This window comes from Triturus cristatus, chromosome 11 (genome assembly GCF_964204655.1).
Source record: "Triturus cristatus chromosome 11, aTriCri1.1, whole genome shotgun sequence".
Classification (NCBI taxonomy): domain Eukaryota; kingdom Metazoa; phylum Chordata; class Amphibia; order Caudata; family Salamandridae; genus Triturus; species Triturus cristatus.
This window is the reverse complement of record NC_140594.1, coordinates 754,869,552-754,885,301: the sequence shown is the minus strand read 5'-3', so window position 1 is coordinate 754,885,301 and position 15,750 is coordinate 754,869,552. Positions and strand designations below refer to the sequence as shown.

The window sequence follows — 15,750 nt, the reverse complement described above, 5'->3', positions numbered from 1 at the left end:
TACCTTAAATCCTGGTTTGCGGAGCGTTGCAAGGATTCACGTCAAAGATGTGTCATGCAGCTGAAGAAATGTATTGGTACCAAGGTACAACAATGCTGTGATGCAAGGTCCTGCATTGTCATCAAGGATCCAGTCATTGAGAGCTTGCGATGTGAAGTCTGGCAACGGGGATATGTAGTGCAGTTGGGGTGATGCTTTGGTTTAGAGGAGCAGCGAAGCAGAGTCCAGCATTGTCAAGGCTGCCGTCAACAAGGAATGCGAGAGCCTGCATTAAGGATGCATCTCAAAGTGCCGGTTCTGAAGAAGCTGGGGTGTCGATGCAGGTCTTTGCGACAAGTTCAATCAACGCAACAGCACCAATGTGGCAGCTCCTCTTCGGTTGTGCCGTGCAGCACAGTAAATGCGTTGGTTCCACTGAATTTACAGGGGCTGACAGAGCACCTGAGGCCCACTTTCAAGGGTCCAGGACTGAGGTGGCACCACTTGGCAGGGTAGACTTACAAATGGCAGATTCAAGATGCTGGGGTCGAGGTTGTTGGAACCTTCTGTCCCTGAGGCTCAAGTCAGGAGGCCGGCTAACTAGCCATTGAAGTCACTCTGATGGACCGGGTTTAAAAGATGCAGGTCCAGTCCTTCTCACCCAGGCAAGAGGGCAGCAGGTCAGCACAGCAGGGCAACAGTCCTTCAGGGCAGCAGACCAGGAGAGTGACAGTCCTATCAGCAGCACATCAGTCCTTCTTCCTGGCAGAGTAACCACTGGCCCAGAATGTGCTTGTGTTGGTGCCTGATGTGTAGTATTTATACCCAATTGTGCCTTTGAAGTGGGGAAAAGCTTTAGAGCAGGTGTCTCCAACCAGTCGATAGCGAGCTACCAGTAGCCGGAAACACCTTCAGTTTAGCTCCCAGCATCAAGTTAATTTTTAAATGAGCTCAGAGTCACATTTTCCTTTTAAAGTTAAGAGAAGGCTATGTTTATGTTACATTATTATTACCAGGCTGCAAACAGCAGGACCTAATAATGAGCAGAGCCCAATCATATTTATGACCCAGACTGAGGCACAGAGATGAAGAAACGACACACCAAAGTATTTAACTCTTAAATAAAAAGTCGTTGTCAACTCAATATTGAAGCATGGGAACAAAATTATATTTCCAGATATTTTAAAATAAGAGAAAACTAAAATGAAGTTACCTTAATGATACAGTTAAGTTTTCATTTTAATTTTCTCCCATTTTAAAATGTTGCATTTACAAAAAGGAAGGCCTTTTGCTCCCAGTGGCCAGTAGACACTGGGCCATATTTATAACTGAAAAATACAGTCATTTTTTTAAATGGGAGAAATTTAAAGTGAAGAAAAATATTTCTATGAAACATTACGTTTTAATACCTTTCTCCACTTTCTATTAAGCCAATTATGTCTTAATATTTTATGAAGCATTTTTCTTCCCTTTAAAATCCTCCCAATTAAATGGCTGCATTTCTTCTGTTATAAAATTGGCACTGTGTCTACGGGACACTTGGAGCAAGATGCCAGCTGTTTATAAACAAAACACTTGGAAATGGAAGAAATTTAAATGATGAGTTTTATGGAATACATATAAATGTAAAGTTAACTTTTCAGTTTAATTATCTCCTATTTCAAAGTGTCACCTTTACACATAGTAAGCATCTTGCTTAAAGAGGCTTGTAGATACAGTGTCATCTTTGTAACTGGAAAAATACAGCCACTATTTTAAGTGTGAGAAATCTAAAGTTCATAAAAATGTTCCATACTATGGGTATGTTTGCAGAACACTTTTTGAACCTAACATTTTTTAAATAAAAAAAAATGGTTCTATGTTTGTAGTATACATGTAACAGAGCTACATATGGCGAAAGGTATGTCCTGTACCATAAGTCCACAATTACATACGGTACAGGCTCTCAGTCACTCATACACATATATCCCATTCATACACATACATGTCCATGCATCCCCAAAGACCATGATCTCCCTACAAAGTATTTTGTTCAAACCATAGTATCTGCCTCTATGGACGTGAGGCTTAGTCAATGAAGCTGGGCTTCGGGGTGTCTAATAACAAGGTGCGAGTTGCTTAGCCTTCAGTAGCTCAGAATTGTAGGAAGGTGGAATCTGACTGCATGGTTGCCCCCATTTTATTCCTGGTGTTTTGCTGGTTTTCGTCTTAGTTTGGCTGGGATCCTGCTATTCAGGACCCCAGCCTATCGGCTTTCCCCTTAAATTGATTGCATGTACTTTAGGTACACTCCAGATTGGATTCTGGGGCACCCTTATAAGTCCCTAGTATATGGCATACTATGTACCCAGGGCATAGGTACCCCAGAGGCCTACCAGGGGCTGCAGCATGTATTGTGCCACCCCTGGGAAGCCATTTAAAATGACACAACAAGTCTGCTACAGCAGCCTGTGTAAGGTGGTGTATGCACCCCTTAATGAGATATAGGTTACCTATATCTTTCAAAATCACTGCACATGTAAACCTATCAGTCATCCCTATGGCAGGGTGCTGGGTTTCATGTGAGAGGGTGCCCATGCATGAGCAGAGCCCCTCTGCAGCTTTCGGAACCTTTATTCCGGGGTTGTTTGTGATGCAGCCATACCATATACTCTTAAGTGCATTATAACCTCGCGGTAAACACTAACTTTGGAATGGCTGCATTGAAAATCTGTCGTGTTTGGTGTCAAACATCTTGGAATCATACCCCCACACCAGTAACTGGTGTGGGAGGTCTGATTCCACCCTTCTAGAGGGAGAAATATGACAGCACCGGTATACCCGGTACCAGCTTAACAGACCCTGGCATTACAAAATGGATGCTGCCAGCCACAGATACGAGTCTGCCCTCCTGCTGCTGGACGAAACTCCGGCAGGGGAGGCCTAGACAATAGGTTTCCTGTCACAGGGAGGTGTAACCACCTCCCAGACAGGCTTTAGTGTATTGGGGCTGGGTGGGTGCACTTCAAGAGTGTTTTGATGTCTGCACTAGGGGCACATTCCGTGTCCCTGTGCATAGTCCAGCTCAAACCGGTTGCAGGGGCTACTAGCCCCTGCTCTGGCGCGAAACTGGACAAAGGAAATGGGTGTAGCCACCCCTCTTTCCTGACCCTCCCATTGGTGGGTCTCCAGAGTTTGCCCCACTCCTTCCTTGGGTATAAAGTAGAAACCCCTGAGTACAAGACTTTAGATTTACCTGGACAAAACTCTGCTACGGATTTACCAGAACTTCTACTATCTACACGACATTGGATGACCGAAGAATCTCCCTTGGAGTAAAGGAGTTACTTCCCTGCAAGGCAGGCACCAAAGACGCATCTGTCCGGTTTGCATCGACGCTGCTCCCGAAGGACAGCGACCATTTTGCAACACAGGAGGTGGGTTTCCAAGCTTCCCTGAGGCCGATCCATGCTCTCAGCAACTCTGAAATCCAAATCCCTCGTGGGGACCGTGTAACCCAAACCCCTGGACAACGTGACCATTTGCAGCAGCATATGCTTCTTGGCGATCCCTGGGGCTGTGCTTTGGGCTACTTGTAGTCCAGACCCGAGTAGTGATTCCACCGAAGATTGCTGGCCTACACTCCTCGAGTGACCCATGGGCTGGTATCTAGTGATTCCTCTTGTGGTCCCTTCGCGATCCCTTGTCCGTCGACTTGTGGGTCCCTGAGAAGGGTACTTTAACTTTCAATGGGCTTTCCTGGTGCCCTGACTCTCCATTGCTTGGGGAGTCTACAGGACCTTGCTGGTCCACACGGAAGCCATTTTCTCCTCACCGCGTGGGTTACAGTTGCCAAGGCTTGTTGGTCTCCAATCCGGACAATAATCCCCCCAGCACTCGACATCCTTTGTGGGACAGCTCGCCTGCGGACTGTGGTTGTCGTCGACGCCTCCTGGTCCCCGTGGCAGTGGAGTCAAGCTCCACCTCTTCGCACCTGAAACACCCACTCGTCTATCGTGTCCCTGGTCACTGGCAAGTGACCCAGACTCTGTCCCCTCTGCTTTCAGGTTCTTCACATCTTCGATCCAGGCTTGGATCACACCGGACACTTCTACTTTCCACAGCAGCAGCACTTTGCAGCACATCGCCATTGATTTCAACAACGATTCCCGACACCATTTGACACCTATGCTCCCGGCTTCCCTGGATGAGGTAACACGAGTACTCCGGTACTCCCGTGGGTGCTGGCCCTAGAACCCCTTAAGTCTAAAGGGGTTTGCTCAAAGTCCTCTTCTCAGTGTTCTTATTCTTTAAAATTCCAACCGCGACTTTCTTATTGAATTGTACGGGGCTTGCGGCTGTGTTCTCACACTGCAGACGTCCCCCGTGGGTCTCCTGTGTCACTACCTTGGGTGGTTCCTTGGGGTCCCAGCGATTCCACGTGCTCTAGGCACTGTGTCTGGTCAAGATGTGGTTCTTTTACCACTTTCTTAATATATGGTTTGGTCTCCCCCTGGGGCCCATTGTATATTGTGCTATTTACAGTCGTTTAATAACTGTATTATTGTGTGCCTTGCTCTCTAACTTCATAAAGAGGTTAGTAGAGTGTTTAGAAATAAATATATATATTTTATATATATATATATATATATATATATATATACACACCGTATGTGGTTCTTCTTTCATTTAGTTATTCAGGAGGTTATAATCTGGTAAACCAAGCTGCTTTACACTCCTTCAAGACTTAGCCTGAAGGCTTGTCTCCATAGCTACCACTAGGATAGCTTTCAATAAAGGATGTCTTAACCCTATTCATTAATAAGGGTTGTTTGAACTGGTACAAGGTGCCCACTATAACTAGTGGACAGCATATACCAGGCCAACTTCTCACAATCATGATTTTCACCCATCAGAAATAGCTCTCACTACAGCATAGTTTGGAGACCCCTGTTCTAGAGGCATGTCTTTGAAGGGCACAGGTTCCTTGCCCTGGCTCCAGACTAACTACATGCGGTATGTAGCCCTTTGTGTGGACACAGGACACACTCTATTCAATTGTACAAGGGGCAGTGCCCTGCTCCTCCTCCTATTCTACCAGTGTTGGCCCATCCAGGCACATCTAAGCTCCCTATCATGTGTGGCTGTCTAGGAGGAATACAAAAAGCCCAACTAGTAGATTTTGCTCAATTAGTTGAAGGCAAGCTTGAGCTAATTAAGCAAAACCTACTGAGAAGTAGAGCAGAGATTCAAAGCCTACTAAGCCACCAAGGAGAGCTAGAAGAAATCCCGGCCTGGCACACTAATTTCTTTGATCATATGGCCACTTATTTTGCCGAACCCTCACGCCCACTTAATCCTGGTCTTAAGCCAAGATCTCAGTTAGCCTGGTTTAATCATGAGTGCAGAGTCCTCAGACGTCAACTTTGTCAGGCAATCAGAGCAAAGAATCTGGCGATAGTGGGAGATCTAAGGAGGTCCTACAAGTCAGCTCAGGTGAGAGCAAAAAGGAACTGGGATGACAACAGATGGAGACTGATTGGGGAGGCCGGTGCTAGGAAAGATTCGCAGAACTTTTGGCTTGTAACTAGAAGAGTGGACACCAATAGGCCACCACCTCCATCCAATAATATTCCCATCTCAGCATGGTATCACCCCTTTGCTCTATTATATTCGGGGCCTTGTGTGTCGGCCCTCCAAGCTGCCCCCCCTTGATTTGGTTTATGTTACAGCTAAAGCCTTTTTTTTCTAAAAATGATATTAAGTGCATTAAATCAATTGTGAAGGCCAAAGCCCCTGGACCCGATGGCGTCCCAGATTATGTATTTGTACAAGATAGTGAGAACTGGGCAAACTACATCTTAGCCCTATCCAATGTGATAACAGAGGGAGCTCCAATACCCAATTCATGGAAGGGAGCTGAGGTGATCCCTGTGTACAAGAAAGGCGATAAGTCTTTACCCTGGAACTATAGACCTATCAGTCTTATGGATTGTGTTCAAAAGGTGTTTGCTCGTGCAGTCTTGCTAAATTACAGGACTGGATTAGCGAGCACAACATTCAGATTCCCTTTCAAGCAGGCTTTAGATAAAAAACAAGCACCATTGACCAGGTGTTCCATTTTGTTCTTTTATCTTGGAAGACTGGCCATTGGTCAGGGTAGTCTTTACGCAGCCTTTGTAGACCTGAAGACGACCTTCGATCTCGTCTCAAGAAAAAAGCTCCAGCATGTCTTAAAAGATATAGGTCTTCCTATGGAGAATTTATCTTTAATTATTCATTTACACGAGGCAAATTTTGCTAGGGTCCGATGGGATTCCCAGGGCAAACAAACGGGGGGAGACCGAACCATATTCTAAGAAAGTGGTATAACAAACACGACTTAACTAGACACAGCGCCTAGAGCACGTAGAATTGCTGGGATCCCAAGGAACCACCCAAAGTAGTGACACAGGAGACCCACGGAGGATGGGTGCAGTGTGTGAACACAGGCGCGAGCTTCTTACAATTCTATGGGAAAGTCGCGGTTGGAATTTTAGAGTTTAAGGACACTTCGGAGAGGACTTTAAGCAAACCCCTTGGAACATAGAAGGATCTAAGGCCAGCACCCTTGAGAGTACAGAGATACCCGTGTTACCTATCCCAGAGGAGCCGGGTGCATAGGGGTCAAGTGGCGTCGGGAACCTTCGTCGTTTTCAATGGCGTGATGCGAAAAAGTGCTGCTGCCGGGAAGATGAAAAGTGTCCGGTGGAATACAAGCTTGGATCCTAGGTGAGAAGAACCTGAAAGCAGAGGGGACAGAGTCTGGGTCACTTCAGGGTGACCAGGGGCTCAGTAGACGAATGCCCACCGATGTCGGGTGCTTCAGGTGAGAAGATGCGATGCTTGACTCTGCAGCCAAGGGGAACCAGGAGACATCAACAACGACCCAAGTCTGGAGGTGAGCTGTCCCACGAAGGATGTCGAGTGCTGGGGGTCAGTGTACGGATTGAACACCAACAAGCCTTGGCAACTGCAACCCATGCGGGCAGAGGAAATAAGCTTCGGTGTGGCCCAGCAAGGTCCTAGGGACTATCCAAGCAATGGAGAGTCAGGGAACGTCTGGAGCAACCAGGGAAGCCCAAAGAAAGTCAAAGTTACCTTCACAGGGACCCACAGGCCAACGGACCAGGGATCGCGAAGGGACCATCAAGCTGAAGCACGAAATACCAGCCCCCGGAACACTTGTGGAGTACAGGCCGGAAATCTTCGGTGGAAATACTGCTCGGGGTCAGGACTACATGTAGCCTAGAGCACAGCCTCAGGGATCGCCTAAAAGCATATACTGCTGCAAAAGTACACGGTGCACACGGGTCCGGGTTGCACGGTCCCCACGAGGGATACAGGTCTCAGGATTGCTGAGAGAACTGATCTACCTCAGGGACGCTCGGGAACCCACCTCCTGTGTTGCAGAAATCTTCGGAGTCCTTAGGAGCTCTGGAGATGCAAACCGGTCAGATGCGTTTAAGGTACCTGCCTTGCAGGGGAGTAACTCCTTTACTACAAGGGATATTCTTCAGTCATCCATCGTAGTGTAGATCGTCGAAGTACTTGGTTTCTGTAGCAGAGTTTGGTCCAGGTAAAATCTAAAGTCCTGTAGTCAGGGGTTCCTACTTTATACCCAAGGAATGGATGGGAAAAACTCTGGGGACCCACCTATGGGAGGGTCAGGTTGAGGGGTGGCTACACTCATGTCCTTTGTCCAGTTTCGCGCCATAGCAGATGCAAATGGCTCTTGCAACCGGTTTGAACTGGACTATGCACAGGGACACCAAATGTGCCCCCAGTGCGGACTTCAAGCACTCTCAGAGTACACCCACCCAGCCCCAATACACTAAATCCTGTCTGGGAGGTGGTCACACCTCCCTGTGACAGGAAACCTATTGTCAAGCCTTCCCCTGCTCGAGCTTGGCTCAGCAGCAGGAGGGCAGACTCGTGTCTGTGGCTGGCAGCATCAATTTTGTGATGCCCAGGTCGAGAAAGCTGGTACCAGGTAGCCCGGTGACCCACAGTAGGGGTTCTAGAAGGGAGGAATCATACCTCCCACACCAGTTACTGGTGTGGAGGTATGATTCCAAGGTGTTTGACACCAAACACAACATGTTTCTAAGCAGCCGTTTTAAAGGTAGCATTTACCGCAAAGTTATAATGCACTTAAATATATATGGTTAGCTGCATTACAAACAACCCCGGAAAATAGGTTCCGAATGCTGCAGAGGTGCTCTGCTCATGCAGGGGCACCCTCTCACATAAAACCCAGCACCCTGCCTTCAGGATTGATAAGGCCTGCCATAGGGGTGACTGATAGGTTTATATGTGCAGTGATTTAGAATATAGTGAACCTATATCTAAGCAAGGGGTGCATGCACCACCTTACACAGGCTGCAGTAGCAGACCTGTGATGTCAGTTTGAATGGTCTCTCAGGGGTGGCACAATACATGCTGCAGCCCGAGAGGCCTCTGGGGTACCTATGCCCTGGGTACATGGTGTACCATATACTGGGGACTGATAAGGAAACCCCAGTATCCAATCTGGTGTGTACCTAAAGTTCACGCACAACCAATTTAGGGAGAAAGCAGATAAACTGGGGTCCTGATTAGCAGGATCCCAGGCAGACTAGTCAAAAACCAGCATAACACCAGGAAAAAAGTGGGGGTAACCATGCAGTCAGATCCCACATTCCTCCATATTTTGTTCCATTTCTGAAATGCCTGTAGCTGCGAGTCTCCTTAATCCAGGTTCCTTGCCACAGGGGTGTTTCCCTGGTGACCTTACTCCACCCTATCCACCACAGGGCTTTGTCTCAGCAGTCTACAAAGATTGCCATGACTGGGGGCACCCCCGGTGGAGCCCTGGTGCCATATAACCAAGACAATGGTGCCGAGCCCCGGAATCCCTAAACTTCCAGGAAGATAGCAGGGTTGCACCTGTCCCCAAACAGCCAGTCATTGAGCAGGGGCATCTGGAATGTCCAGTAATATAGTCTGAAGTTCACTGCTCCCAAGCCCCCATCCAATGGTGTCTTGATACATCTGCTGTGAGCCACCCTCAGGTGGGGGTGTCTCCCCAGAATTAACGATTGATCTTGGATTGGAGCTTACCAAACCATTTGGGCGATCTATCCTGTGGGTAGCTCTAAAGGTTATAAATCAGTATAGTAAGTGCAATCATTTGAAATAGGACAATATGGCCCATGGGATTAAGAGGGAGCCAGCTCCCGCTTGCCATGTGTTGCCTAACTATGTCCTCAACGGGTGCTATATTGAGCCCCCAACACATCTGAAGGTCAGTCGACATCCACACTCCCATATATATGAATGGACCTTGTACGGTATGAATTTCTGGATGTGTCTGCAGTATCTAGCCCACCAAAGTAATCAAACATGACTTGCCCCAATTCACTCGGAGGCTTGCTGCCTCTCCATAGATCTGTAACATATGGATAAAAAGGGAGACAGAGGTCTCTGGTTTGTGGACAAATATAAGCACGTCATCTGCTTACAGGGAAATATCCTCATGGTCGTCAGCCCATTGCATACCCCATATTTGGGAATCCCGCCTGACCCATTTTGATAAAGGTTCCACCACGAGAGCGAAGAGGTATGGGGACAGGGGGCAACCCTGCCTGGTGCCCCTCTGGATCGGGAATCTCTAGGACACTGCAACTTTGACCCTCCACCCAACCCATGGGTAACTGTATAACAGTTGACCACACTTGCGGAAATAGGTACCGAAGTTCATGCGATTTAGAGTTGAAGACCTTCATGGAGTCTAAATAGGCTATCAACATTCGCTCGGGTAGCCCATGGGCCCATGCCGGTAAGTTACCTTCGGATCTTTCCCTGACGTGGTATGAAATCATTTTGATCTTTATGGATTAGGGAATGGATCCCTTTCAACAGCCTTAGGGCAAGTGCATTTACTAGTACTTTGGTTTTAATGTTGATCAGAGGGATTAGCCTATAAGAGGCACAATCCGTTGGAAGTTTGTGGTGTCACGCAAGTCTAGGTGGAGAGTTCCTACACAAAAGGCCATATTAAACATTTCCAATAACAGTTAGGACCTTCGGCCTTTCTTTGGGCATACTCTGCAGCACAGAGTGAAGTTCCTTTACCTTGAGCGGCAGTTCAAGATCAGTTTTGCTTTCCTTGGATAGTCTTTACTTTTTTTGCATTCCTTGGATGGTCTAGGGACCAGCTGCTCCTATATAATGGGGTGTTGGGATTCCATTTTAGTAATGGGGTTGGGCATGACCATTATAGATCTTCACAATAGTCTGCAATGGCTTCACTTATTCCTTGTGAGTTGTGGATCATTCCTCCATTCATTACCATGAGGCCCGCCTCCAGTCGTGACTCGGACTCCTTAGTAGCTAGCCAGTAAATGAGCTTGTTGGGCTTGTCTCCAAATGCATATATGCAGTATTATGTCGCCTTCAACACTGCCTGTGTGGACTCTATCAACTTCTGTTTCAGTGCAAGTCGAACAGCTTCAGAAATACTTTCTTACTGGCTGAAGTATTACATCATTATCTTACAAGAAACACGGAGCCTAACATCTATCCCTTTAATCAGAAATTTTGAAATGACAAATCCTGCAATAAAAAGCAATCAAAAAGGAAGACTAAAGTGTGGACAAGCAGTCTCCATCCAGCCAGAACTCAACCTTAAAATAACTAAAATGTCACCACAAGTACCATAACTCCTAGCGATTCAGCTCAAAAATTGGGCCCCAGACCAAAACCTAACACTTATTGTCCTAAATGTTTATTTTAATCCTGCTCCTCAGCAAAAGAGGGAGATTGCTTCCAAGCTACAAAGTATAATTGTAGACTTTAAAAAGGACCATAATAATGCCCTTATTCTGATGATGGGTGATTTTAATATGAATGCATTCTCTGTTCCCTATAATGATCGATTTACCACTCTGCAACATCTTCAATGGGAAATTCCGCACCAAGTGTTACCTATATCCAAACGATATGATAAATTGGGAGAATCCTTCATGAATTCATGTGTCCATGCAGGTCTCAAGAGTTCTAAATGGGAGATTAAGGTGCGACCAACTTTTATTTACCCATATCTCAAACTCAAAATCAATCATTGACTACAATATAGAAATCATGCCGTTATTCAACTACATAACCAAGTTCCTTATTGGACCTCGTACTGAAAGGGATCACTTGGTGCAGCACTTGGACTTTTCTCCAGACATTAAACTTCACACAAAAGAAAGTTACACAGGAGATTCTTCAAACACTACAAATTTGAAGGAAAAAAAATGGAGATCATGGGTCGGTCATTGAACCATCATGGACATCCCTAGTGGAGCGGCTGGAGAAATACTGCAAAAACCCGGCCCTGATTTGGGAACTAGTAACTACCAAACACATGAACCAACACCCCCATAACACTTGAAAAGTGCACTCACTGACCATCAGGTAAAGAGGTAAAAATTGGTATCTCTCTGCCCTAAGGTTAATGAAAAAGGAAATGAACCGGGAAGTAAGTGTTTGCAACAACAATTGACAGGAAAGAGAATGCCAAGAAAAGTTTAAAGTGTTGTGAGGAAAGTAAAAATCAGAAATATGGGCAGAAAAAAGTAAATATTGTAATCATTTTAGATGAGGATTCTCCATACCAGGAAGGAAGAGTCCTATAAGGAAATCTGCTCTACTATAAACACTTTAGAAAAGAGCAGAGCAGCAACAAATAATTCAAACATCAGCATAAGCAAATGGTTTATATTTCTCAATAAGTCACAAAGTAGAAATGGCCCAGAGGATGTCGTCTAAAAAGCTACTGAGAATACGTTCCAGAGTCCACCAACAGTATTCGATGTAGTAAACCCAGGGTCTTTGGCCATTGGATCGCCAATTGGCCCCGTATTTTAGGCAGAGTTGCCGGTGAAAGAAATCATTTTTAAAAAGTTGAGTAGAAGTTGTCCTGGAACCAAAAGACCTTCAGCAATCCATGTTTAAAACAAAGTTCTAGTTTGAAAAATTAACAAATTTATTCAATCACATTCTGACAAGTGAGCAAGTGATTGACTCTTGGCACAGGACAAATATCTATTCGATTTTTAAGGTAGCGACAGATCTAACGATGCAATCTACCACCTAATCTCGTAACTCGATAACAAAGTCAAATATTTTGTAGGTCTCTCACTAAAAGATCTTCAGGTTTGGGCCGTAGTGAATAAAATAATCCCAATAAATCAAATGGGTTTATGGGAAGGAATGGTTGCCCTTTCTAACTTACTGGATCTTCTCCTACTAAACAATAAAACCAAGGCCAAACACACACTACTTTACTTATGCTTTGTGGACTTTAATCCACCTTTTACCTGATACCAAGAGCTGTGCTAAAAGTCAAGCTATCAGTATTGGAGATTCCATCATCCCTGTCGAGAGAAATTGTCCTGCTGTACACTGATCTGCAGTTAAGAGTATAGGTTAGGGATGGCACAAACATTTCATGAAAGATCTACATCACAACAGGGTTGAAACAATGATGCGTACTGTGACTTTTATAGTTTAACATCTTTCTAGCAGTGTTCTCCACAACACTTGACATAATTTCTGTGCATCCTCTAAAAACTGTTGGCCACCTTACAACTAGTCTCTTTTATGCCGACATGGTCCTCATACTGAACCAAGAAAGGGTCAGCCTCTAAAGGCTCCTGAATGCACTACTTGGTTAAGCAGAAATCAAACATCTTAAAACCTTAAGAAAACTAAGATCTAGATTATGCAACACAAATAAAATAAGAGGTGTTTGATTTTTGAATGATCAACAAATAAATAAGGAAAATATAAATATTTAGGTGTTCTCATAGGCAACCAAGAACTAAAGTGAAAAAGTTCTGTCACAACAATATTTAGAAAAGTCTTTGTTCATCTGGCAAATAATGAGCTTTTAGTATACTCCATTCACTCTCAGGACTTTCAAGACTCACAAAAAATATGAGAAACCTGTTGCTCCTGGAAAATAAAAACAAATTAGCAAATTGTGCTCATGGCTGGACGGACATCAATGGTTATTCTATGCTCACTACCCAACTGTACTTGGGCTTGTGTTTTTCAAGAGCAATAAATAATAAACTCATGTTCCAATTTGGTGGGTTACCCACCTCAGACTTAACTCCCAAATGGCTCAATATCAATCCCAGGAAGAAATGTAGATTATATGATTACATCAATGAATCCATTGAACACACTGTGTGCACCTAGTGTTTATAGCCGATAGAGACGATGGCTAAAAGAAATGTTAAATTCAGTGGGCATCCGTTCATGTAGGAAATAAGTAACCATGTCCATTCAAGGAACAACCCTTATTTTTTTTAGTGCTTGCTTTGTAAATTTTATAAATGTTGCAGAAAAGAAATTGAAATCTAGTGAAGCAAATTAATTGAAGGGTGCGACCTTTTGTTTTTTATGTTTTAATGATTTTGATCTACTGTTATAAGTTTATTTCCTGAATGCAGAAATGTTCAAGGCAGATCATGAAACATCAGCCAAGCTACTCCAACCACTGTTTATAGCAATTTGGGAGGGAAGGAAAGTACCTGATGACTGGCACCAAGGTATCATCATAAAAATTCCACAGAGGGGAACAGTAACCGACTGTAACAACTTGTGTGGAATTACCCTTCGGTCAATCCCAAATAAAATCAGGCGAAAATCATTACACAGTTCATTTCTTATGCTGTGGACAAGCAGCTAAAAACACTACAGGCTGTATTCCACAAGGGCAGAGGGTGTGTTGATCAGATCCTTTTTCTATGCAACATCATGGAGCAGCACATATATTTGCAGAGACAACTATACATTAAACTTCACTGAGTTTGAAAAAGTCTTTGACAGTATCCACTATGATAGCCTCTGACGTATACTGAGAGCCTAACGCAGCAGATAGTTCTCCTCATCAAGCGCTTGTATGATACTTTTACCTGCAAGGTGGGAGCTAGTGAGTATAGCTTTGAAGTCAAAACCGTTGTGAGACAAGGATGCGTGATGTAAACATTGCTTTTCAACCTAGTCATCAACTAAGTAATGCAACGCACAACAGAAGACCAAGCCAGAGGCGTCAGATGGACATTATTCTCTATACTGGAGAACCTTGAGGACCTAGCCTTGCTCTCTCACACACACCAGCATATGCAGAAAAAGATGCCTCAACTCAACATCTTTGCACAGCAAGTAGGCTTGAAATTCAACACACAGAAATCAGAAGTTATGCCACTCAGCATCCCAAACTATTCACCCATCAAGGTGGATGGAAAGGACCTAGTGATGGAGCAAGGTTTCACATAAAAGGAAACTTGCTTTTATGCAATCCTCTCGAATAACCTGTAACTCTATAATCAACCTGTCCGCGAGTACTAGAAATGCACCACATTCAACATTATTGTATCTAGGGGACGCTTTTCATTGTGCCATACTAATGAATAACCCGAGTGTTCTAAAATGGCAGCTAAAATGCGGGAATTCTACTACATCTACGTAGTATGACGTTTTCTGTCGCTTGGGGGGAAAGCTTTGCAGCTGCGCAAAAGCTTCTAATATGGCCACTTTAAAGTAACGCACTAACGCACATGCTGAGCTGAAACTAACCTATGCATGTTTTACTAAGCTATTAATGCAAAAGATTTATTAAGTAAATGGGATTAGAGTAGAAGTAAGTGGTATACAGTGAATTAATTTAAGTTTGTATTCTAACATGTTCCTCTTTGACTTTAATAATAGTTCCCATTTGGGACTTGGAGGGTGACTGATGTCCTTATCCTTTGTGGCAACCACGCATGCGTCTTACCTCTCTGCTCTCAAGACCATGAAGTCATGGGATGGCTGCCAAAGCCTAAGCCTAGCAAGGACATGGGAAAACAAACTTTTGAACCCTACGAGAGGAAGCCAAAGAAACATTATACTACAAATTTATCGATCATAATATGAAATGCTTGTGGGAATAAAGCTTGGTATTAAAATTAAGGGGTGGGGAGTTAGACAATAGACTAAAGAAAAATATTGCACTTGGTATGGTGTGATGTCCTCACCCCACTGCTTGGCCCAATCAGATTGCGAGGGAACATGGAATTGAAACATTTGGGGGTGGATCATACACTTGAATTTGGTATAACAGAGGTAAGTTATAGATAGTTAGACACACTTGATGTGGAGATGCTGATGCTAAGATGCTGCCCGATCTTGCTGCAGTCTGACTGAAGAATCCAACACTAGGGAAATTTCGCGGACAACCGAGGAGGCACATCTAGGAAGGGGTCCGGAGAGAGTAGCACCAGAGAAGGGTGTAATGCTGGTGTTACACTAGAAGAGGTCACCTTTCCCTGTCCCAAACCGGTCCTGAATCCTTGACTCTCTGATGTCGAGGGTCCTCACACCATTCTAGGTAAACATATCTGTAGGGTAAATGTTCCGTACTTGCTCTCTGTCCATTCTCTCCTCAGATGCCGTCATTGCAAGAATTTATTAATACAAACTGATTATAAGCTAACTGTACTATTTTCCTGATGGAGATTTCTGGTAATTCATGTGTATTTTGATTTGACTCACAAAATTATTAATTCAGATAAACTTTTAAAACTCCTTCTGAGTCTGTGGTTCTTTAAACGAAAGATAAATACATTATCGTATTTCCTCCCTATTCTAATCTACTACTAGATCTTATCGAACGTTCATTTATTCAGGAGACAGGAATGGTAAGAATACTGGTGTAAAGGTTTCCTAGGGTAA

At 44.4% G+C, this 15,750-nt stretch overlaps 2 protein-coding genes across 5 annotated transcripts in view; one reads left to right on the top strand and one right to left on the bottom strand.

The window, feature by feature from the left end:
• The window catches only part of LOC146785406 (uncharacterized), a 2,064,968-nt gene that overhangs the window by 1,273,280 nt on the left and 775,938 nt on the right, over positions 1 to 15,750 (bottom strand). The window lies entirely within an intron of this gene.
• LOC146785408 (uncharacterized) overlaps positions 1 to 15,750 on the top strand; it is a 787,621-nt gene that overhangs the window by 486,005 nt on the left and 285,866 nt on the right. For 2 of the 4 annotated variants that reach the window (XM_085634422.1, XM_085634421.1), the window contains exon 5: positions 14,746 to 14,967. The exons of 1 other annotated variant lie outside the window; for it this stretch is intronic. In XM_085634422.1, the coding sequence (XP_085490548.1) occupies positions 14,746 to 14,952 (207 nt within the window). In that variant the 3' untranslated portion in view covers positions 14,953 to 14,967. Of the gene's footprint in view, positions 1 to 14,745; positions 14,978 to 15,750 lie in introns of those variants that run through there. One more of the 4 variants, XM_085634423.1, reaches the window with a different exon arrangement.